General features: G+C 41.8%; 2 protein-coding genes and 1 long non-coding RNA gene across 6 annotated transcripts in view; 2 read left to right on the top strand and 1 right to left on the bottom strand.

Moving 5' to 3' along the window:
• Positions 1 to 1,999: 1,999 nt before the first annotated feature.
• Positions 2,000 to 17,729, top strand: CCDC77 (coiled-coil domain containing 77). 2 transcript variants are annotated; one of them, XM_026117017.2, is made up of 11 exons: positions 2,000 to 2,539; positions 4,316 to 4,505; positions 5,625 to 5,767; positions 6,707 to 6,803; positions 8,209 to 8,275; positions 9,053 to 9,147; positions 10,366 to 10,514; positions 10,867 to 11,107; positions 11,968 to 12,093; positions 12,230 to 12,382; positions 14,384 to 17,729. In XM_026117017.2, exons 1-11 carry the CDS (start codon positions 2,493 to 2,495, stop codon positions 14,528 to 14,530), a joined length of 1,455 nt encoding a protein of 484 aa, XP_025972802.1. In that variant the 5' UTR covers positions 2,000 to 2,492; the 3' UTR covers positions 14,531 to 17,729. The 2 variants fall into 2 exon arrangements, with proteins under 2 accessions (XP_025972802.1, XP_025972801.1); XM_026117016.2 differs by having other exon boundaries at positions 2,005 to 2,539; positions 9,050 to 9,147.
• LOC112993391 (uncharacterized) lies at positions 3,632 to 23,004 on the bottom strand. 2 transcript variants are annotated; one of them, XR_003261710.2, is made up of 4 exons: positions 22,937 to 23,004; positions 22,390 to 22,471; positions 21,779 to 22,024; positions 3,632 to 5,966 (listed from the first exon to the last, which is right to left on the bottom strand). It is a non-coding gene; the product is annotated as an uncharacterized LOC112993391 (long non-coding RNA). The 2 variants fall into 2 exon arrangements; XR_003261709.2 differs by having other exon boundaries at positions 3,632 to 6,108.
• Positions 23,005 to 23,045: 41 nt separating this feature from the next.
• The window catches only part of B4GALNT3 (beta-1,4-N-acetyl-galactosaminyltransferase 3), a 69,632-nt gene continuing 67,810 nt past the window's right edge, over positions 23,046 to 24,867 (top strand). For both annotated transcript variants that reach the window (XM_064514853.1, XM_064514857.1), the window contains exon 1: positions 23,046 to 23,379. In XM_064514853.1, coding sequence (XP_064370923.1) covers positions 23,238 to 23,379 — 142 coding nt within the window. In that variant the 5' untranslated portion in view covers positions 23,046 to 23,237. The remainder of the gene's footprint in view (positions 23,380 to 24,867) is intronic.

A 24,867-nucleotide genomic window follows, 5' to 3' on the forward strand; every position in this document is an offset into this window, starting at 1 on the left:
GATTAATACATTTATCGGCACCATTTCCCTGCTAGATTGAAGAGGTGTTGCGTGTGTTTTATATATGAGAAACAAATGGTTTCAGTGTGAATGTTTAATTTTGGCAAAAGTTACAGACAACAGCAAATTGATCTCACAAAGTACCGAGCAAGTTTATCAATAGCTGTTGAGTTGTTGCACTATTATATTTTTGCCAGGGTTCTTGACAAGGATGCCCAAGATTTTTATGAGTGGAAAAGCATGTGGAATGTACATGTTTCCTTACCAGATATCTAGAAATTACCCTATATTCCTACATGTTCCTGCCAAGTTTTTGTAGTCTTTCTCTTCTGAAGAGCTATACCAGACACTTTTGGCAAAATGTATGTGTTTAGAGAAACCACTCTCATTCCCAGCAGCCAAATAACCAACATATGCAGTTTCCAAGATAAGCAGTGATTTAGCCAGAAATACTAGTGAAAAAAAATCTGTGCTAAAAAGGACCTAATCCATGCAAAACTTTTGTTTTGAGAACCAGTCTCATGTTGATTTCCTTCAACACTGTTCAAGGTTGTTTTGTGTTAGGATGTTTGGGCTAGTGGAGAGTTCTGGAAGGCACTCTGGGGACCGGTGCAGTTTTTTCCTGATAGACTGAAGAGCTAAAAATCCCAAATAACCTGGAAGGGGGTGTTTGTTTCATTGTATCAGTTCTGCAGGATCTCCTTTTTGCAACAAAATTTTATGCTTCTCTCAGGAAAGTTACCTGCTCCAGATTGGGGGTTGTTAGCCTCTGAAACAATGGATCATGCTGTAAGTTGTGTACCCCATGTTAATCTTTATTTTTCCTTGGTCATCTGGAACTATTTATCACTCCCCTACTGAGGGAAGACTTCAGCCCCTTATACAATATTCTCAAGCTGCTTCATATGAACTGGAGAAAAAAGATAGTGTAACCAAGGATAATAACAGCTATTATCTGGACTTTGTCCAAAAAATAATCCATACACTCCCTTTCCCTTTTCCATGTTTATTGAGAAAATTGACTTGAAAAAGAACTTTACAGTTTTGTGACTAAGCCGAGATGGTTTTTTTGCAATGTGAAAAGCCCAATTTTTCAAAGAAAAGGTTAGGAAAGAAAGCTGTTTTATTAACTTACAGGGTTTTTTTTTTCCTGCATACTTTGTAACTTCATTAGGAGACAGTGTGTTGTATATTGCATATATGGAAAGAATACTAAGCACTGCTGGTTTGGGAAGACATATGAGGGGGATGAAGAAAGTAAAAAAACAACTAGATAATCTAAAAACTGTATTTAGATATTCGGCCACAATTTGAACCAAGCATTTCTTGTGGCTGCATCATAACTCTGGTGTTTCCTTTAGTTTATTTTCAAAGAAAAATGGCTTATCTGTGTTTTTGCCATTGCTAAGAGAAGAGTTCCCACTACAGGCTGCGTTTATTTTACCCAGAGCCCTAAGCCTCACTATCATGCAAATCAGCTCACTAAGTGCTTCTTTTAGCAACTGAGATGTCCTACAGTAGTCTATGTCCTGAGGTGATACTCTGCCAGGGGAACATTCACTGAATCAGGAGTTTCTCTGGAGAAATGGGCATTGTTTGTAGAGCAAAAACAAAAGCTGCAATTCCAGAAAACTAGTAGTCGACTATTTAAAAGGTTTTGAAAGGAGCATTTCAGTATTCCAGAGACCCCCAACGCTCAGAAAATGTTAAAACACAGGGTAGCATGTTGAAGTATATAGAGAAACATCATTTATCGCTGTATTACTAGCCATCCCAAACCAGCTACTTTGTTCAAGACGCCAACCTTGAGAGGCAGCGGCAAGGGTGAGAAATCCCCACGGACGGCGGAAACGGGGCACGTTTCCGGCAGGCAGAGGCACTTTAACGCGGTGACCACCCCCACGCCGCTGCGGCCCTCTCCCCCAGGCGGAGCATCCCCGGGCCCCCTCCCCGCCGGCCCGGGGCGCGCCAGCCGCGCACGCGCGGTGCCCCCCCCAACCTCGGGCCTCCGAGCCCCCCCAAACTACAACTCCCAGACACGCCGGCGCGGATCGGTGCCGCCCGTGTCGCCAGCGCTGATTGGTAGAGGCCGTGGGGCGCCATGGAAGGCTGCCTGTGGTTGGAGGGGGCTGCGGGCGGCAGGTTGCCTCGCTGTTTAAGTTGCGGACGTTTGGCTGTGCTGATTGTTTTGCCGTTGGGGCCGTTGCTTCGCGGAGGCTGGTGTGGCGGTGGCCGTGCGTAGGCGGGCGCGGCCAGTTTCGGCCTCCTGTGGGTTGTCCCTGGCCTGTTTGGCGCCGGACTCCCGAGGGGCTTTATCCCGCGGTTACGGCCGTACCCGGAGGGACGCGCAACGTGCGTTAGCTCGTGTTTCCGCTTGGCACTGGCACCTCCGCCGGCTTCCCGGGAGCGACGGGCCCGGCCCGGCCCGGCTGAGGGGCTGCGCCTGCCCGCGTTTCCAGCCGCGGGGTCCCTGGCCCTTCCGCCGGGGCGTCATGAGCGCAACGGATCGCTCTCCAGGGGCCTCTCCTCCCTCCAGAAGGTAGTGTGGGGGCTGCGCTCCGCTCCGCTGCTGCCGTAGTTACTGCACTCCTAAACCTCCCTCGGGGATCCAGTCCCGCCGCTAAGCACTGCATAGTTGAGCTCTTTCCTTACTGTCTGGTGGGCAGGCTGAACGTAAGGCTCTACTCTGTCCTGTCTTGTACTTGTTTTTTGTTGTTGTTTTTGTTTTTTATCTTTATTTCCCTTTCTACTGTTCTTTGCCTCAGTCATAAAATTGTCACCTTGTGCTAATATAATTTACTTTCCTCTATTGCTGTTATTTGTTTTGCAAGTATATTGCTTAAGGTAGTTTGGGGAACAGCTGATGTGGAAGTTGCTACATGAAGTAGTATTATTATTGCATATATAATACTTTCCTTCAGTGCCAGCAGATAAGAAGCTTGGAGCCTATAAGGCTGTCATGGCTATAGCACACTGGGGTTCCCATCTAAGCAACTCTGATAAGCAGTCTATAAAGATAAGCACTGCCTCTGTGTCACCTGCCAGGTTGCTCTGTGATGAGCATTCTGGCACAAGGAGTCAGGTTGCAGAGTGTGTTTGTTTAGTAAAGATCTGCTTAGCTACCTTTAGAAGCCTTTTAAAAGTTTGTTACTGATGGTGTCATAAAAAGGTGTTTGTCTAATCAACGTAAGTAACGCAACGTTTTTCCAAACAGAATCTTGGCTTTTGTGTCCAGTGGCACATGCAAATTTGGTGTTTGTTTCTCCAAATTAAATATTTGAATGCAATAAGCATTGCTTATAATGAATATCAGATATGTAATTGTACATATATATTTTCAGTTTGACTTATGTTCTTCTATCTAATACCATAGCATCAAATTCACAAACTTAGAAGTTTCTGTTTGTGCCTCGCTATCAACAGTGGCCGAGCTATGTAGACAACATCATGTACACTGGAAAGGAAAGCACGCAAACTCCTAGACTTACACTATAAAAAGCTATGATGGCTGATTCATTAGGTAACCTGAAATCATCGTCTCAACAATCAACAGTCACTCTTTCTAAAACTCTTTTCAGTGATGCCCAGCAATAGGACAAAAGGCAACAGGCACAAACTGAAACACAGGAAGTTCTGTCTGAACACAAGGAAAAACTTCTTTATTGTGAGGGTAATAGAGCACTGGAACAGGTTGCCCAGAGAGATTGTGAAGTCTCCATCCTTGGAGATGTTCAAAAGTTGTCTGGAAACAGTCCTGTGCAACATACTGTAGGTGGCCCTGCTTAAGTAGGTCTCAGAGGTCCCTTCCAACCTCAACTGTTCTGTGATAAAATGTCTTTTTCTGGTTTCATTGGGTATAAGACAGATAGTGACTCTTTGTTAGAGTTTGTATCTTCTTGTTTATCTTGCAGTGTCTGCTTCTTCCAGTTGCCAGACAATGGACTTTATCTCATTCATCTCTCCTCCTTTTCTATCTCCTCTTCCTTTCAAGTTCACCCTCTTCAAATAATCCAAGAGACTTTTCTTCCCTAACATTTTTTCCTCCCTGCTTTTCCAGCAGTAGGCCCTTTCTCCACAGTATAGTAAGTCTGCAAACTGTTTTATATCAAAGCTTTTATATCTCATAAATGCTGTGATTTTCTGTTCATATTTGGAGCCCAGACATACTAACCTGTGTTTAAAATTTGCATTAAATAATCTCTGTGTTGTCATATTTTTAACTATTTTAAAAAGTTGTTATATTTTATTGTCTGGAGTTTACGTGACAGTAGACAATGTCTTTGTCCACGTTGGCAACTTCTCATCTCTTTTCCAGATATACTAGATCTCCATCTCCAAGTCAGGGGGACTTTACTCCTCTTCCTTCAATCAATGAGCGCCTTGCTTTCCTCTGCCCATCCCGGGAACTGTTGGAATACTATCGCAAGAAGATAGCTGAATTTGATGAAGAACATGAAGATCTGATAAAAAGGCTGGAGAGATACAAAGAATCGTATGATGAGCAGGTTAGGAAAAGAGTATTTGAGTGGTGATAGACTACGTATACTTGCATAAACTTCATTGGTGAAGAATTAATATTCTTCTTCAGTTAAAAATTCAACACAGATATTGAATTTTTTCCAGTAACATGATAGAACTAAGCTAAGAAGAAATAGCTAAATCTCAGGCTTTAGTTCTGAGTTCTAGTTGTTTTTGTCTTCTGTCATAAAGCAAAAGGAAAAACCTGATTGTAAGGTATTGTTCCACTTTGAAATTATTGTATTTGGGTTATGTCTTCATACTGGATTGTTCGTTGTTTAAACTGAAACCTGAGTTTAGATGTCAAACTTCTCCCTTATGTCTCAGTGAATAATGAGTGCTCTATTGACCAAATTTAATGAAGAGGAAAATCTTAGTGTTTGCCTTCTGATATGCCTTATAGCCTCTGTCTAGTGGTCCTCTTTGCAATTGTGAATGACCCTTTGGGGAAAGAATGATTTTTTTTTTTTTCTTTTGTGTGCCTCCTCAAGTGCTTACCATCGCTGAAGGAGCCTGAAAGTCCTTGGTATATTCAAGGCTTCCAAATGCTTTCACTGAACATATGGGAAAAGAGGGGATGGCTTCCCAAATAATGCCATTTGTCCTATATGGAATGCTCTTCAGAGGGCTGTATTAGTTTTCCCAAACAGGGAGAAAATCATTAATGAAAATTCATAACCAGCCAAATCTCTTACTACTAAGCCATGCAAATGTATTAATATATGTTCTTCCATAATTTTTTTTAGAATAAGTGTTATTATAGGAGCTTTGCTAGGTTTTTGTTTAAGTTGGACTCCTCATACCCGCACTCCACTGACTGATGGTGCAATGACTAGAAACTACAGGCATAAGTTGCTCTACTTGAACTGATACTGTATAGTGACACTGTGCTCAATGCACTGAGCTTGCTGTTGAAACCTTTTTAATAATTTTCCAATACTGCCCTCATCTGGTCAAATGTTTTGTAGAAGTATAAAATAATTCACTTGAACTGGCAATTGTTAAAACTGATTACAGGCTCAGGGTCTTCCTTGGCACATGCAGTCTGTTTGCCAGTGTTGCCTGATGCTTAGTGTCATTTCAATTGCTCCATTCTTTCTGTATAGCACAAATTGCAGTGGGAAGTGCGTCAGCGAGAAGAAGAGATCGTGGAGTTGCAAAAAGCTTTGAGTGACATGCAAGTCTACCTCTTCCAGGAGAGGGAACATGTCCTTCGTCTTTACTCAGAGAATGACCGGCTGAAAATCAGGTGTGTTGTCTAATGGCGGGCTGTGAAACTGGCACTGTGAGTTGCATGTGCTGTATTCTTGTTCTCCACAAAGATCTGGAGTCTTCAGGGAAGCAATTATGCTGTACTTCATGCAGTTGGCTCCTATGAAATCATACCCATCATTGAACTGGAATACAATCTGTTGGGCTGCCAAATATGTTTCCACATATTATTCCTCCTATTCCAGTGGTAGAAAAGAGAGCAGAAGTTTAACATAGATCCAGGTTTGAATTCCAAATTGCCAGCTTTGATGTGGAGGTTGTGACTTAATCAGAGCTTTCACCTGCATTGTGAAATTTCCTCCCTCAGCTGTAGAAACACTAAAACAGAAAACACACATGAAAGCAAATGGTCCCTTCTGATTCTGCAGTGTGATGTTGACAGCCACTCCTTTTTTTCATGCTTTTTAGCTACTGGAGTATGTCTTGCTGTATCAGACTAGCTGCCAGTGGCAAGGGGCTTCCCAACCTGCTTTGGAACACGTGGGTGCTAATCCCAAGCTATTTTTAGGGTTTCAAGAACTTGTGTCAAAATGTTTGTTGGTGTGTGTTGACTAAAATCTGACAGCCCTTACTTTATCCTTCTTTAAAAACAGTGGACACTTGTAATCTATTGAACAAAATATCTGCAAGGATTTTAAGTAGTTCATAATTTTGCTGGAATGTGAATTTTTTAATATGTGCTATTACTGGATCAGTTTAAGTGTCATCCTTCTTTGAAAAGAGGGAAGTGGATATTGTTCTCATTGTATAGGCAATGTCAATAGTGTCTTTGGGGTTTTTTTAAAGCAGTGTTGTCACGAACTGTGACAGCTTGGAAAAACTCATGGATTTTAACAACTAAACTAAAAGGACAGTGTATCAGTGTCTTGATGTATTTTGAAATAGCAATGTTCTGATCCCTTTCTGTGAATTCTAGGGAATTGGAAGATAGAAAAAAAATTCAACATCTTCTGGCTTTAGTGGGAACAGACAAGGGAGAAGTTACATATTTTCACAAGGAACCTCCACATAAGGTAAGATCCCTGGGGAAGCTTTTTTAGAGCTATTCTTTGTGTTTTGTCACGGGAAGATCCATACTCTGGAGGCTCACTACAGACCAGATCTAGTCAAAAACTTAAGAGTTGATAAATGAGTGCAAAGCAGGAGGGATCAGTAGCAACATTAGTCTTTGGTGTAGTTACTGACAAAAGTAGGAACAACTGGAGATCAGTCCTGTTAGCATCCAGTCCCCCATACCTCCAGAGCATATCCACAAATAACCCATTTAAATGTGAGGCAGGAGTTTAGAGCCATGTGGCAAGTAGCCATTGAGAAGCTAGAGAGAAGGAAAAAAGGAGGTGGAGAAAATCAGGCAAGTGTTGTTTGAAGATCAGCTATCTGAGTACGACTGTAAACCTATAGCTAGGACCTCAGTAAAGAGTAAAGCAGTGCTGAGGTTGGTGCTGAGGTTTCCTGAGCAGGAGACTACAGACGAGTCATTCCCTCTAGGCAATTGTGTGGTATATCTCAGCAATGGTGTCAAATTGTTCAAGTGGCAGTATATGAAGAGCAAAGTAGTTGGACCTATTTGTCAGGAAAGCAATGACTTGGGCATATAAGAGTGTGATGAAATGTGAGTTTTTTTTCTGGCATAAGGTACAGAACAAGACCAAAATTTGCTGTATTCTTTTCTTTCCATGGTTGCTCTGCACTGTCCAAGTGGTATAAAAATCTGACAAGTGGGGATGTAGGGTAGCTCTCAAATTAGGTCAACTATGTAGTATCTATCTGCTTTGAGATAAGGGTTGGGGTATAACCCAAACTGAAAAAGGAGTTATTTACTGTCTGGTGTTACCATTAAAATTGCAGCTGTGCTCTTGGGAGTTATAACCAGTTCCTTCCTGACCTCCTATTTTTAGGGATTAAGTGGATTTCAGTTCAGCAATTTGTTCTGATTAAATAACTGTATCAAATAGCTTTTATCCTAGATTTGCTCAGTAGCTTCAATGAATATACTGATAAATCAATCTTTCATGTTGCTTTCTTGTTAAGGCAAGAAGGAGGGTGAAGGAAGGAAATAGCATAATCTTCATCTTTACCTTCCCTCTTCTCCTTTCTGTCCCCTAAAATGTGCTATATCCTGCTGAGGGCCTGATTTATTTTTTTTGTCCTAATGAAGCCAGCAAGGGCAGGATTCATTCCCAGTTGTTGAGAGGGGGTGGGGGGGAGTAGAGGCAAAATGTCAAAATTCAGCTGTTGCAAAGGAAAAGTTTTTCAACACTGATGTTACTTTGGTGAATGTCTTCCTTGTATTGTAGCAGGAATAAGGTAATACTGCTTTTCTGGATCTTTCATTTTACTTTTTAAGGTTTGTTCTTGACCACTAGAACTTTGGAAAAGTGTGGATATTCAGCTAAGATATCTAATCTGTTTCTATAGGTCACTGTTCTGCAGAGGCCAGCTAAATCCAGGGATCCTCATGAACGAAATGGTATTTCTAGAACAGGTACTAAACCAAACTGATCTAACAGCAGCTCAGCTATCAATGCTTGTTTCTCTGGGTATTTGTGTCCTGTATCCCAAACAATTCTTTACTGTGAAGACCTCCAGTTTCTCCATTAAGTTGCTTAGATGCATCCATGTATATACATCCATATGTATACAGTACTCTTTGCTTCCTTTCAAAGCCTCTCACAATAACATGAGCTGGCTCTCATGTTCCTGATCTGCTTGGCTAATGAAGAGGTGACTATGGTATGCAGGTACTGAACTGCACAGCCATCCTAACCCATATCGATTTCAAGAGGTGGTGTTCTATCTACCTGTAGTGTAGACAGTAGTTTGAGTCTCTACACTACTTACTGATTTTGTTGTGGGAGCTTTGATACATTTGTTTTTGTTTTTTGTTTTCTTAAGAACTGCCTTTTCTAAGCTGACTCAAGTTGGCTGGTGGGCTCCTCAAAACTCATTCAGGTGTTGATGAATAGGCAGATGACAGCTACACAAGCATAATTTCCTTAAACTGTTTTAAAAGTTTACTTTTCATGTATGCCAAGAAGATTAGGAGGGTGCCTAGGTATTGCAGCATGGTGACATGAGGTAAAGGTACACATCACATAAGTTTTGAAACTTTTTTCATCTAGTTAGCCCTCAAGTCCTTGTGACTGTAGCAGTTGCAGGATTTTTCCTTTTCTTATAGGCCAACAGTACAGTATTTCCTGCTGAGAAAAGTACTACAGGTTGGAGAACATTTTTCCATTTCTAATACAGATTTTTGCAGTAGGCACCAAGAGAAGCACTTCAAAATCAGTGGCAAAAGCGGAGAAACTAGAAAGTCCTGAGAGATATCAGAGAGACAATCAAACGCTCTTACTTCAGGTAAAAATATTTGCTAATTAAAGGGAATAATTCCTGGCCATCCAGACAATTATGATAGACAAATATGTCATCTGTTTAAAATCAGTATGTCTGCATCTTGCTTATCAATTCCCATGTCTTGCTGTGGATCTCCACTTTCTCTGTTTAGTAGTGAACTTAGATTTAAGAAGTTAAGCCTGATCCTGGAAGCTTTCTATAAGCAGATGTTCCAGTAAAGTCAACTAGAATATGGTGCCTTTAAATGTAGACTTTGTAGTTGATAACTTAGTTTCACTGATGTGGCTCTCAACTTGCATCAGACCCACAGAAAATCTGGAAGATTGGGTATTTTGTGGAAGTCTCTCAGAAGCAAAGTATCTGAGATGGAATTGCGCTGTTCCCAATATGATGCACTGGTACAGTAAACTGTTTCCTTTGCTAGATCTCCGTGAATGATAGTGGAATGCACAGAACTGTGAATTGGGGAAGATACCAGAAGCCATATGTAAAGCATGAGGAAGGATCAATCAGGAAAAGAAATTAATGAGGAAATTTGTGGAACCAATAAAGATTCCTTTTCTTAAAGGACACTGGCCAGTTAGCTGTCATAATAAAACTTACTGTGAAGGAAAAGCATTGTGAAAATTATTATAGAAAATAAACAGTCTAAACTCACACCAAGTCTTTTTTCAGATAATATGTATCTGGCCTGTGTGAGAGTAACAAACATTTCTCAATTATTAGGTCTGATATGTGACCCCCTGATGATATGCCTTAGACAAAAGCTCTTTGCATCTCTTTTGCTCATTATCTTGTTCTGAATTACTGGCTTGTTCTGGTTCAGTAGCCTTTTTTTCCAGGGTGAGGTAGGTAGACTTGCTGCCTTCCTAGAATTTGGATTAATTACCATCATTTTGTTGGAAGCTTACATCATAGGGATAGAAGTCTGTATTCCACAGGATTTGTCACATCCTGTGTACAGTTTAAATCTTTCCAATATCCTGCATCTATTGCTCTTGTTTATAGATAACCTTGTCTTGTCTATAGCATGATTTTTGTTGAAAAATGTTATTCAAAGTATTTAACATTAACATTAAAAATTGGAAATTAAAACTCTCCTAAGGCATTATAGGGTAAAGAGTCTTTGTCTTGAATCCTAGAATTTAAAAGGGACTTGAAAGGACAGGATTAGGACTGCTGTAGGAGCTTATGCTGCAACTTCTTTGCACATCTATCCAGGTGGAGGCGCTGCAAGCTCAGATGGAAGAACAGACACGATTATCCAAGGAACAGCTTGAGGCACTGCTAGAGGACAGGCGGATTCATATGGAGGAAGCCAAGGTCCAGCATCAGAGGGACCAGGACAAGATTAAAAATATAACAGATAAGTGAGTACAAGAGAATGACCATGATTTAATCATGAGATGGAGAAGGGGGAAACAATCTAAAAATCAGTCTTTTGGTTTTCGTTATGTTGTTTGCTGCAGTAGGCAGAAAAGCAAATTATGCAGCCAGCTGCTTGGTATATGGAGGGAGATGGATGGAGTAATCTGTATATCAAAAATCCTGTTTCACCTTGGAAGAATATCACTTCTGACATCAGATGAGGAAAAGCTAAATATAGTAGGAAAGCACCTGTCTTTTTTTCTCTACTTCTTCCAACTTTCAATGCTAACTAAGGAAATTAAAGTAGCAACTAGGAAAGAAGTGAATTGACTCAACAGGGATCTCCCTTTACAGGCTTCATAAGACCCAAAATCTTTTGTATGAGAGTACACGAGACTTTCTCCAGCTGAAGTTTGATACTCGAGCCAATGAGAAAGCATGGATGGCAGAGAAGGACAGTCTGTTGAGGAAACTTGACAAAGGCCCAGAGCAGCCCATCAGCAAGAAGACAGAGAGAGAGAAGAAGCAGAGAGACATCAAGAAGATTCTTCAGGAAGATTATGACATTTGGAAACTCCATAGTGGAGAAATAAAGGTAATTCTGTTCTAGGGAGAGGCTCTGTAATAGTCCTTGACTAAAAAGTTGCAAGCATCTGGATCTTTCCTAGATAAATAGTAAGTGATAGTTGTTTCAAAGCTGGACTGGCTTGCTACAGGTTATGTTGTTGCTGGCACTAAGGCAAAAAAAAATCTGCAACAAAATCCTTATTGCTTGCAAATTTCAGATAAAATGTTGGGTAGTTTGGTAATGCCTAGAGCAAATAAACTCTTGAGTTTTGCAAGCCAAGTGACCCAGTTAACAGTTGTTAACCTGCTTGTTGCACATGCCTTCTTTTGTATAAAAGCTGTTGGACTTGGAATGCAATGTCGGTCGTCTTTGCTGTTGTCAGGGAGAATAAAATCCTCTCAATTTATGTCCTTTGTAGCTCTTCTGCAGTAGCTAGGGTCTTTCATCCTCTACTCATACACTTCCAGGGAGAAGTTTGGAGACCTGAAGTGGGTAAACAGGCAATATGAAATTGTTTTCACCTACCATTGGAATGCAGTTGCTTCCGAAATAGAGTACTGGGCAAGCAGCTGTGAAGAGCAGAATTACAGCATTGGCCTTTGGATGGGGAAAGAGTTCTTTAACTGTTGATAAAGAGCTGTCATGCAGAGCTGATCCTCTAACTAAAAGGTTTTGGTAACTGAAGTGGTTTTAGGTATTGTGGGAGGGGTCCCTACCTACTTAATTCATTAGCTCCAACTCCAGTTTTTAATTCATTGGTTATTTGTGAGTCATACTGTCAGGGTATTATAGCAATTGTTCTGTTTCATGTTTGTACTTTCAGAGGAGGGGAAATTCTGTGAGCATTGGCTGTTGAGTTAATTCTTACTCTTCTTCCTGTGTCCTAGTCACTGCAAGAGCAACTAGTGCAGGAACAACACCTATCAAACATGTACCGAGAGCAGTGTGTCACCTTAGAAGGTGAGCTGGCTAGGATTCGTGAGGAGGGAGATGTTGGCAGAGAGCTCTTTAAGGTAATTATCCTGTAATCATCTACTGCTAGCTATCTTTGCAGCGCTGGACTGGTCATTTGAGCCACTTCTCCATGTTTTGTTGTAAGTGTGCATCTTCCTGTAGTCTGTAAACCCCACTGAGTTTTCCTGACCATAGGAACGCTCAGAAAAGATGGGAAAGCGCCTGCAGCTGATGACTCGGCGATATGAGGCCTTGGAAAAACGTCGTAACATGGAAGTGGAAGGTTTCAAGAATGACATCAAGCAGCTTCGGCAGAGGCTGAAAGATGTAGAGAAGCAGCTTTTCAAGGTAATGGCTAATTGCTAAGACAGACTCATGTGGGTTCACCCTATAGAGGTGTATTCTCAGTATTTAAATGGAATATTTCCCTAGAGTCTGAGGAGTTAGAGAAATTGTATTTCTTTCCTAAGTATTCCTTTAGATATTTGATAAAACTTGCCCTGTTTTTATGGATATTTATGAAGCAAAAAAGATTTGCCATTGTTAATCAAAGATCAGGTTGGTCCAGGAACTGTTCTGATCATACAGTAGCTGTGTTGTGTTTTGTTACAGCCCTGAAAGGTCTTACCTGACACCTTTAGCTCACTTTACCACCTTGCAAGTTTAAGACAGTTAAATACTTCATTATGGAAGTATATCCTGCAAAGAATGTGGTGAGACTTTTTTCTGGGGGCCATAGCATTTGGTTTTGTTCCAGTAGGAGGTAGAACAGTGACTTGATTACTATGAATATTGTATTTCTTCCTTTGTAAATCTCATTTGCAGCTCTGGAAAAATCACTGCAGAAACCAATGGCTGGGAGTTGAATCTGTGTAACTTTGAAATAAGATGTAGTTTCTAGATGTACAGGTAAACATCAGAACAGCTTAGAAAGGAAGCCTTGACATTGCCTGGAGTTAACAACATGGTATTTATTTAAAAGATATGCCTGAGAGGATCATCTAGGCATGGCTTTTGTCCAACTGACTCCCTGCTATTTCAGGAGTCTAGTTGGCAGTGCCACTGAAACCTCCTGTGTTCTGTGCTTCTGACACAGTTTGCATAGATTAAAGCATTTTCCTCACTGAAGGTGTGGGTTTTTTGTTTAAGGACTAAACATGTTATAAGGATAGAAAAATAAAATTGCCTATAATATTTCTACCGTAGACCTGTATGATATGAAGGGAACCTCAAGCTTTTTGTCTGAGTTGTTAATGTAAGCAAGGTTATTTGACTCTTCATGGATTAATTAGAGCTCTATGCAAAAATAAATGTGTATGAATGAACTGAGAATCACTGCTTTCTGGACTGATCTAAAGTTATTCAGATCACTGCAAATTTCCCCCTCTCTAATATAATGCACAAAGATGCTGTTTAATCTAATCCTGTAAATGTTTTGCTACTGTGTGTACTCTTAATTGTATTCTTTTAATTTCTTTAACCACAAGAGGGCAGAGGAATAAAATAATTGTTAGAAATCTCTAGCGTGATCTTCAAATCCATCTCATCATTTGAGGTCAAAATGACTATAGATGACTAAATTTCCTGATTTGCATATTAAAATCTTTGTGACCAAGAACTACATGACAACAATGAGATACCTGAGTTGAAAGAGAGGGCTTTAGGAGTAGCTTCCAAGGCTCTTCTTCCCTGTTGGTCATGGCATGGCATGCAATCCATTTCCAGAGTGATAAGAAATACTACCCTCAGCAGCCCCTGCTAGCTTGCCACGAGGAATTCTGATCATCTAGCAGCCTCTGCCCCAGCACAGCATTACTGTTGGCTGTGTGGCATGGCCTGAAACAAGGAATTACATTTGAACAACTTCTGAATCGCATGCAGTTCAAAAGGCAGCAGGCTGGCCACAGCAGTTAGCCAGGACAAGCTCTTACTGGTCCAAAAGACTGCTGTGACTTCTAGTAGTAAAAGACGATAAGACATCATACTAAGAGAAACTTAGAGAAATACATAAGTTGTTAAATATTTTAACTTGCCTCCTTTTGGTCTCTTTGAGCAATTCAGGAAGTAAAAATGAGCCAATAGTTTATGGGTGAGCTTGGGCTCATTCTTATGCAAGTTTCTTCTCCAGTGCCATAAGGCCCTGATGTATCAAAGCTTTTTGTTCCTTATTTTTGGTTCTGGAACACCTTTCTATTGGTGATATGAATAGTGACATTAGTTTGAGCACCCTCTTAGCTAGCTACCAAGAAGCTCCTTTGGAGTTCTGTCCCTTGTATCCTCATCATAATACTCTCCAAATTACTTTCTGTACTGTTTTTTTAATAATCTGTTTTTTCTTATCCTCTCCAGGTGACTCTAAATATGGGACCAGACCAGGATCTTGCAATTCTACATGAGGTCCGCCAAGGAAACAGACGAACGCATAAAATCCAAGGAGAACTGAAAATGTTAAAAGCAAAAATTTATGGCTTAGAGAATGAACTACGGGTCTGCTGATGCTGAGGTATTAGCCAGCATCCTGTTTATCAGGAACAGGACCATTGCTAGGCTGGAATAGTCATCCTCCAGAGCAGCTCTTGCCTGTCTGCTTCCTGGCATTAGTGACAGAAGGCTTGAGGGAATCTGCAGTGAATGTCATGCTATCATACACGAGCCATTCCTAACATGTCCAGCTATGTTGCTGTTTCAGCTGAGAGATGACAGTGATAATCAGTCATGTACTTTTGTCAGTCTTATCAGGGTTTTACTTAAGACTTCTACTTACCTTTGTATCTGTGGCAGTGGACACTGCATGCTGATCTTCAGCTCTATTTGGAGCATAGTACAGACCACATGTGGAATTAATCATGAAAGGATCTAACTTTCAGGATCTGAATTGCTTGTCTGATGTTCCATATGTGAAACAAGCAGCTTTTAAAGTGATTTAAACGATTATGGTGTCTAGGCATTTCAGGATATAACTGGAAATTTTCTTTAGAGAAAGATCTTAAATAGAAAGTCAGTGCTACATTTGAGTCCCATATAACCTTGACAGTATAGCTGTTCTAAAATGGCTTCCCTTTCCTTGATTCCAATTTAATTGGGACAAACCCTGACTGATTTAATATGGTGGATAAAGATAATCTATAATAGAACTCCTGTAAGAACCAGCAACATCATCTCCATTGATTTTGAATGTTTTATTAAAGGTAGAAAATACTATCTCTGAAGAGTCATCTTCCCCTGCCTCTTCACTCAGGTTATCTTAACACACAGGAGCTCATAATAAAAGGCAGGTAGTATCCTCTTTAACAGTCATATTATCTACCTTCGTTGCTTTAAATTTGATGGTTACATACCAACACTCATTGTCAGCTTTTGCTGCTGTTACTGAACAATGACGGGGACTGGGGTGGGGGAGCATGTTTCTACATGGGCTCTGGTTGTATGACTATCTCCACACTGGACATCAGGATACTGCAATTCTAGGAAACCTTTAAGAGCATAAAAAGCACTAGAACATGGCTTCAGCCCACTTTATAATTGAAGGGTATTCAACCTTGTACTGTATTGTCAGCAAATTTTGTCGACCTTGTAGACTGAGAGCATATCTGTGTTGGAAAAGGGGTTTTGTGCCTTAAGGCTTCTTACCATAGCCCCTGTTAAATGTGGCAGGAGCAGAACAATGCCTTTCTGAAGTATACATCTATAGGCTACCAAAACTTCGTTCCCATTTGAAAAGTAATCAGGAGTGTGTGAAAGCAGGCAGTTTCTCTTGGATTTAGTAGTGGCCATGGAGATCTTCATTCAGTGTTTGGGAGAGGCAGGGAAGCAAAATGAACCTTTTTTTCTTGTCAAGATTTGTTAGAAAGAATTGTTTTCTGTAGTACCAGCTAAAGCAATGGAGGGGGAATTCTTCCAAGAATCCAAGGCCTACTTCATTTCTGCATCTTTGTGAAAGGCTTGCTGGCCCTTATGGTCCTGTAATGTGGCTTCAGTTGGGCATATGCATTCTTGAAGCCAAACTCTTCAGACGCAGAGACTTTAGTGTGGATGGCTGACCACTTGTGTGCCTGGATGCTCAAATGCTTATTGTAGTCTCTAAATTCTACAGGTTAGAAGAGATGGATTTAAAATATGTTGTTGCTGGTCTATTTATCTTAAAATGCTGAACTAGCCCAAAAATTCATTAATGAACAGTTCAGGTGCCCATGCAATGTGGACAAGCTGGGGAAGGTTATTAGACTCTGAATGACAGCAGCACAGTTCTGCTATTTCTTAGTTGATTAGTACTTTATCAAATAAACTTCCTTTGGCTAGCCACCTTTGTGGAATAACATGCTGGTAGTTTGAAGATGGGATATCAAAAATATTACCACCATTCCTGACAGACTACTTCTGAAAAATTACCACATAATGAAGTATTAGATGCTGATTTTGCAGAATCCATCTACTTTAAATTCATTTAACAGGAAGCTAGCAAATTGGTCTCTTGAACCTGTAGAAATTGGTTTTTGTTTGTTTTCAATTCCTCCAAGCTAAAGAGTAGCCTGAGAAAGTAAATTTTCCTCACCTGAAAGCAATAAAATGAGTATGGATAAAGACTGTAGGCTTGGATATTTAGGACTGTAAGTTTGGGACAGATATTGGGGAAAGAAGGGTATAAATGTTTAACTTTTTGTTTTCCTTACCAATTTTACTTACTGCTTGAAAGACTGAGGAGTATAAAAGGGCAGTGTTTCTACCGTATCTGCTGGTGCATCAAAATTAAAGGGCAGCTTCAACTTTATTCTTTGTTTGTCACTAGGCTGTGAACCCTTTCTATGGGGGGTGGAGGGACATTACACTCGTACTGATTTGTATGTGCATTTTATTTGTAAGCTTGAATAGTTTGTCCAAGGGCAGGAAGAAAAAGTACTGTACATGAATTTTTTTTGTTTGTGACATCTTCATGTGACCGTGTAAAATGTTGCTTTCATGTTGTTGCCAAAACAAATGGAGACCTTCCGGCCATAATTTGCTTTAAATAACCAAGTGCTCTGTACCAGACAGTTACCCCCTAAGACCTGTTGGTGAAGAACTGACACTTCTAAAGGGTTTTCCTGAAAAAGGTTCAAAGACCCATATTAGTCCAAACTTTCTTCCATGGTTTTTGGGTTGAATATAAAATAGTTTTTTTAAAAAGAACATGTATTCCAAAGACTGATTATCCTTTTTTGCTAATTTACTAATTAGTAATGTGTAACTTGTATCATTTTAATACAACTTAATACTGGGTTACATATGTAGGGCAAGGAATTTGAACTGTATCTCCAAAATGGCTGATCCTTGGAATGTGGAGACTGACAAGGATTAGAGGTCACAAATGGACAAATTGTTGTTGTGAATCTGGATGCTAAAATGTTTCCTGTGTAAAGAGGGGAAAGTGGGCAGGAAGTGACATTTTTTCATGTATAGAATTCATAAGATCAGGATAGAGTGCATACATTATAAAAAGTTGAAATACTGGGCAAGACACAGAACCACAGATGATTCAGCAGAGGAAAAAGGCTGTGTAAGAACTCATTGTATTAAATTAAGACTGATTAATATACAAATACCTTGAAGGAAAAAAAGCCCCTTAATCCCAGGAAAGAATGGCTGAGGAAAAAACAATAGCCTGAAGCTGTAGTTAAACACTGAATATGGAAAATAAAGTATACATCTTTAACAGGAAGACTTTTTTTTCCTCTCCTCACTATAACAAACTGTTTTTGGAGGTGACAAGCTCTCCATCTTCAAACCAAAAATGACTGCACTTCTGGAAAAGTTAACTTAGTTTACTAAGTTACTGGGTCTAACACAAAGTCATAAAATGTAATGACATGTGAAATACATGATATATCATTTAATAGTCCCTTCTGATTCTAAACATATTAATTTTTTATAGGCAATACTGGTAAGATTTTTTTCAGCACTCATGCACTTCCTTTAATTATAGGAACGTATGCTGTATCAGCTTACCCTTCACAGCAAGGTTACACAAGGTCAAAAAAAAAAACCCTCCTCTTCCTATGCCAAAACTTGCAGTAACTCTGTTTATGCTGTGACTGCATTTAGACAGGTAAATTAACTATAACATCAGTTCTGACAGCTGTCAGAATAGATCTAAAGTAGTAAAATAGGCTTGTATGCAATAGCTGTACTTGAAAATTGTTTACATTAATACTGCTATTTCTTCAGAAACATTTTACTAGTATAGATGGATTTTCTGCAGGCAGCCTCATATTCTGAAATTGTAATATCTATATGTAGGCTGGGAAGTAATCTTATGATAAATAATCAGACACTTCTGAGACTTGTAGGAGCAATATCCTGGTGCACTTCATGTTCTCAGATCCATTCATATTCATGAAAAGCTATGGCATTCAGACTTTTAATTACAGCATGTGAACACATTTAATTCTGCTACACTAGAATGCATTCATGCCTATTCAGTCAAAATCCTCCCTAATAAAGATGTCACATTTGTCCCCATTCAAAGTGGCATAATAGCTTATTTGTATTAAAAAGGAGTACTTTAACATTTTTCTTGTAATGATTTTTCACAGTATTTTGCTTTTATATTCCTGACTTGCTTTGACCTGTTTTTTTTGTTTTTTTTTTTTTTTAAGAAAATTTTTAAAAAAGCTTCCTGCCCCAAACAGTTATTCCTAAACTCTTGAATTTAGCTGTGGAAGAACCCCAGTCTATGCATTAAAAATCTAAGTAATCTGTCGAAGTCTACTCAGGTACAATATACAAGGTATGAGAGGTAAAAGTTAAAATGACTCCTTTTGACTGCTGTATTCATAGGGTTTAGACACAGAGAACAAAGTTTGTTTCAATTCTTACTGTATGAAAAGTCTGGGTTTTGTTTTGCTTTTTCTATTAGAAATAAGCCATCAGAAGTAACTGAAATTTAACTCATGAGAGGGAAATATTTCTGGTATGATACCTTAAATACTTTGGGGAATGGGGTGGACTTACGGTAGTTCCTGTTTAGCACCAAATGAATTGTTTGAAGAAAGGGCATCTTTGAATAACAGTTGAAGTGGCAGCCCTTCAAATGAGCCCCAAATATAGCTGTATAAACAGAGCCTTCAAGGAAGGTTTCATTCACTTACAATAAATTACACATTTCATGAATTATAATGCTGTGGGATTGTGGATGGATTACAAATGGGTAAATAAGAGTTAACTGCGTAGTATACGCAGTATAACTATATTCAGAAAATGCAGAGTCTTTCTATACAACAGTATTTCAATGCCAAAGCAGGAAAAAGCCTAACTACCAAAGGCATGAAGATTTTCATTGTTGAAATGGGTTCAGTTTGAATAAAGAGCTCTGAATTTACCCAATAACTCTTTATCCAGGACATGCTGAATTTTCCTTGCAGGGAAAGGAGGAAATTCAGGCAAGGTTTTAGTCGGATTCAAAAAGAGATCATTTTCCAAAATGATCAAAAATTTAGACACATCTTTCATTAGGATAATATGTCTAAATCCTGAAAAGTCTTTTGAAAAAAAATACATCTTAAACTGTATAAAAACTTACTCTGTGTAGAGCCAGAAGAGCTGCTGCTAATGTGCACTATATATTGAGAGGCTGTTCTGAAGCTGAAAATGGAGCAGGGGCCTGAAAGCAATTTGGGCCAATTCACAGAGCAGGAGCTGCTAGAGATACTGGGAGGGATTCATGTGAAACAATGTCCTTGAGAATGTATGTTACATCAGCTAGAGAAGGATAGGCAGGCCCTTTCTGTGTAGTGTTACCTGGACAGCTAAGGCTTGAGGACTCTGAAAAAGAGTCTTTCTCTGTGAAAAGAGAAATGCATGAATGAGGCTTTCCACCCAGACAGGTGGAAGTGTAGGAGAATGATGGTGTGACTTTGCTGCTCAGTCAAAGCCAGAGCCGAGGAAGCATAATCACCTGAACAGTGAAAACAAATGAAGATCTAACCCAAACCCAGGCTCAGGCCCACACTATGAATATTGCTAGCATAACTGTGTGGTAAAAATCATGTCCCTTAGCATAACACAGCTGTGTTAATAAAACCCACCATATCAGTGCAGCTGATCTGGGCAAGAGGGTCCTTTTGCCAGCTCAATTTATTAATATAGGGACCACCAATTCCCTTACTGTGATGTAAACTGCAGCTGTGACAGTGATTTTACTGGGGTAGCTACAGCAGTAACACCTTCTAGGGTGCAGACCAGTCCTCAGAAGCCAGAAAGGAAAATAAGGGGGAACTGTATTTTTGGAGATTGCCTTTTCCTGTTAGAAACATTTCTGCCTTTGAGTCTTTCAGATTAGGAATACTGAGATGAAGTTGTTGTTTGCAATTAAGAGTACTACTAAGGTCGGGAAGAGGGGTGTGGAGTCAGCAGGGTTAGTGAAAGCAATGGATGGTTGGGTATCTTTGCTATGGAGCTGGTAAATTAGTGTTAAAATCAAAATTATACAGAAAAAGAAAGAAGGAAAGGAGCAAAAGACAGATAATTGAGCCTTTGGAGAGTCTACAGAAAAAGGATGTTGGTGCAGACCTGCAAGTAATTTACAGAACAGAGAAGCAGTTGTTAGATAACTAGAAGCAAAAGCATAACAGAAAGAGGCAGGGGTGCACAGAGATGTAGCTAGAGAGGAGAGTCAGAAGAAACAGGAGATGTGTGTCATTAAATACTGCACTCATATCAAAGGCTGCTTTTATCATGAGGAAATGTAGTCAAAATAGAAAACAAACAAAACCTAAAACAAAGCGAAAAACATTTCAGTTGGCTCATTTGGCAAATAGTCAATTCCTTTGAAGAGGGTATTCAGGCTAGGCTAGATATATCCTGAAACAAGCAGCAATCTGTGCGGCATTTAGGGATTGTCAGTCAAGGTAACAGCATCTGTGTCATGTCTGAACCATCTGAATGCAACAAAAACCTATTCCAGCACCACCTACTGCTAGTTCACATACTGTTTCTCTCGCAAATGAGGTTAACTCCAGTATATAGAATTATTGCAAGCAAAAGTTTCAACTACTACAGCAGTGCACCCAGTTAAGATTGGAGATGTGGTGGTCTGGGATGAGGGAACACAAAAACAAATAAGCAAACAACAAGACACTCCCTTTTTGTGCAGCTTCGCTCAGAAATTAATATAGAACTGCTGGTAGATTGAGGGTAAAATATTTGTGAGGTATTCTTAAAACATCAAGTGATAATCTTGCTGTTGGACATCAGTACTTTCTACGATGTACTCCAAAATAAGTTACTTTAAGTAGTATAGTATAAAGCTATTTTAATTCCTCAGTCCAGTTTTATTATACATACCCAGATTAATTTTGTTCCTTAATACTTTTCTGTTGTAACTACAGTGTAACAGATACACATCAAGATGTCATATTTATTTCCTTTATCTTTTTCTCCAGAGACTGTTTAAAAGCCAACCAGACTGGAGTTACCTTATTATAGCAGTATGTTCGCAAGAGAAAAATGCGCCTGTTTTAATATACAGCAAAGTTTTAATGAAGAATAGTTGTCATTATTCAAAATTAAAGACTATTCACTTAAGAAATGCAGCCAACATTGTGCTAATTATATATGATACCATTCTCATTCTTAAAACAGTAAATTAAGCTTTAGGTCAGTATTTACTATGCTTTTACTTTTTTACTATTTTAATTTTTGAACAAATATGAAAAAATTACTTCTCCCGTGCCTGCAAAAAATAATTAAAAACAACACCAAATGTCATACCTTTATTTGAGCTTTCTGCCTTGCAATAATTAAACTGGTCCAGGGCTTCAAGGTTCTGAGTTGTACTGGTGTGGATGGTGACAGGGTGCTGGCAGCGCCTTCTATTTGCACGGGAGGAAGCAGCACCACATGTTGGCCGATTCATGTTTTCATCTATGCCATGGGTATTTGCAGCCTCTCTCAACACAGGAAATATGTAAATGTTGCAGCATTTAAGGTTTCAGGATGGACTGCATCATGCTGAACCTGTGCAGAATATAGCACAGACCCGTGATAGGTAATAGCAGCAGGGTCTCCAGGCACTGCTTGGACCCTGGGAGCACTGTGTTTGGCAAATGACCACGGGGATAACAGAGACCAAGGGACCCTGCTCCTGCCCCTACCGGTGCAACGCTTGGGGCGCCGGCACCCACCGATGCAGCCTGCCCCTGCTGGGACTTGCACTGCTCTGCCAAGGCCCCTGTTTCGTTTCAAAAGCCATGGGCACAATTGCTGAGGCTAAATAATGGCAAGTTTCATTTTGCTTGGCCTCCCGCTTGAGAAGACTGCCGTGAAAGGAAGGTGGACCCTCTAAAAAGGTCCACAGTCGCTGCATGCACTAAGAAAATTACCTTCAGTCCGAGGGTTCCCGTTCATGGTTGCACACAGCGTGGGGGCTGTTGGTGGTCACAGGGCAGCCCTGCAGGAGCAGAGCTGTGGAGGAAAATCGTTAGTGCTAACAGTCCATGATCCTCATGATTCGCGTGGAGGGATTCCTACCCCCCGGGGGCATCATGCACATTGCAGAGGGCACCTTCCAGCGTGGCTTCATGCAGGAGCAGCCCGCTTTGCACCCTCTGAGCCTGCTCTGTGATGGGAACTAAACCAAGAGCATGGGGTGGGAGAGTTACTCCAAAAGTGGGTGTGAGATGTGACCTGAAACGCCAAAGGCACCCAAAGAAGGTCCTGATCTTCACGTGGGCCTCGCTCTGGTTGGTCTGAGCAGCGTAAAGCTACGTCTCGCCAGCCGCTCCAGAAAAGGGATTCGCAGACTTTGTCGTGTGCCCCGTTCCTCCTGGCCGCGCAAGGCGCTTTAAAGCAAACACAGGTACCGCACGAGGGCAAAACCGCCCGGGCTGCGCCGCCTGGGAGTGTGCGCGCCGGGACCGCGCCTCTCACCCTGCTCCCCTCCGCACCGGGGGCCGCCGCAAAAGCGGCTCTGAGGCGGGCCGGGGAGCGCGCCCCTCCCGCGCTGCTGAAGCGGCTTTTCGGCCACTTCCTTCACGACCGGCCCGGGGGGGGCGGTCACCCCGGGGGCGGCAGCGACGGCCCGGGAGCGGCCGCCGGGGCGCGGCGCCACCCCGCACCTGGGCCCGCCCCGTGGGGGCGGGGGCCGCCGGGCCGGGCCGAGCGGGGCCGAGCGGAGCCGAGCCGGGAGCATGGCCCGGGGCGGCGGGGGCCCGGCGCCCTGAGCGGCGCCATGCGGAGCCGGCTGCTGGCGCGGCTGCGGCGGCGGCGGCTGCGGCGGCTGCTGCTGGCGCTGGGGCTGCTGGCGCTGGGGCTCTGGGCCGCCTACCTGGAGCTGGTGGCGGCGGCGGCCGGCGGGGCCCCCCCGGGCCGCGGTGAGTTACCCCGCGGGTGGCCGGCTGCCGGGAGGGGAGGGCTGGGGGGCCCGGCCGCGCCGTCTGTGGCTGCCCGGGGGTTGAAAGCCGAGTTTAGCGGCGCCCGGAGCCCCCTCGGCGCCTGTTTCGGGGCGCCGGTGCGGGCTCGTCCCGCCGCCGCAGAGCCCGGGGCGCCCGTCCAAACGGGACCTTCCCGGGTTTGCCGAGCCTGGAGCCGTGGGGCGCGCGGTGTTTCGTGTGTGCTGCCGCTAGCCTGGAGGGAAGGCAGCGGAGATACCATGAACATGGCTCTGAGGAGGCAGCGGGAGAGGAGGGCATGCCGCCCCGCCGGGGCGCGCCGCTCGCCCGGCGGCAGGTTCACCTCGTGCGAGCTTCCAGGAGCGCGGCGGGGCTGAGCTGGGGGCAGGGGGTTTCTGACCTCTCCCCCCGGAGCGGAGAGAGAGCAGTTATTTCTGATAGTGCTCCTCGGCTTTGCACGTTTCTCTTCTCTTCTGCAGCTGTGCGAATGTTTTGTATGGCCCAGGGTTTTGTTGGATTGTTGCCTTTTTGTTGTTGCTGTTTTCTACGAAAATCTGTGATTGGTGCCAATCTAATTTGACAGTGTTCTTTTAAATACACGAGAGCATTTACCTGCTCATACCTTTGAGCATCTTGGTCCCTTCATCGCACATCATAGCATTTTTGATTCCTGCTCTCATGGGTCACATTTGGTTTCCATCTTAAAGCTTTAGACTCTGGCTGTATGGAGGGCTCTACAGGTGCCTATTCCTGCAAAGCCCATTGCAGGATCAGGCTTTCATCTTGTCCATTTATTCAGTATTATCTGTGAGCTTAAGGGTAAAAGCACACATTTGTGGTTCCAACAATGACAGAGACCTGACTTCTTTGGCCAGGACAGATCCTCCAGTTATAATCTGGAAGATTTTTTTGTTTGGTTTTTTTTGGGCGGGGGGGTATGCCTAGGGGAAGTAGTTGGGACACTGTGAAGCTAGATTGCACTACAAGTCTACTTCATGTTACGTCTTTCATGCGATTTAGCCAAACCACTTACTGTACACTAGTCTGCCAGTACCCCCTAAGATCTTTAGAGGAAACTCTAAAGGTATATAGAGGACTTCTGAGGTTCAGGCAAGGGAGAAAACAACCCAGTTTGCAGTATTTAAAATAGCATTTATAAGGAGAGAGGGGCTGAATTGGGTGTTTGGAGCCCTGCAGCTGAAGTCTCTTTTGCTAATAGCAGTGTAAAGGGAGGGAGAGAGGGAGGAAATCAGGAAAATGGGCAGAGAGAGTGAGGACAGAAGAGATGCATAGGGGTAAGCAAGTTTTGTTATAAATTGGGTTCTTCTTTGCTTTTAGACAGGGGTTGTTTTTACATCCTTGTTATAGAAGTCATTCTGTTTTAAGACTGGAACTAGAAACAGTGACACCACTATAGTCCCTACTGACTAGACCATAAGATGAGAAAAATAATTACATGACATAAAAGTT

The sequence above is a fragment of the Dromaius novaehollandiae genome, chromosome 1 (genome assembly GCF_036370855.1).
Source record: "Dromaius novaehollandiae isolate bDroNov1 chromosome 1, bDroNov1.hap1, whole genome shotgun sequence".
In the NCBI taxonomy this organism is placed as follows: Eukaryota; Metazoa; Chordata; class Aves; order Casuariiformes; family Dromaiidae; genus Dromaius; species Dromaius novaehollandiae.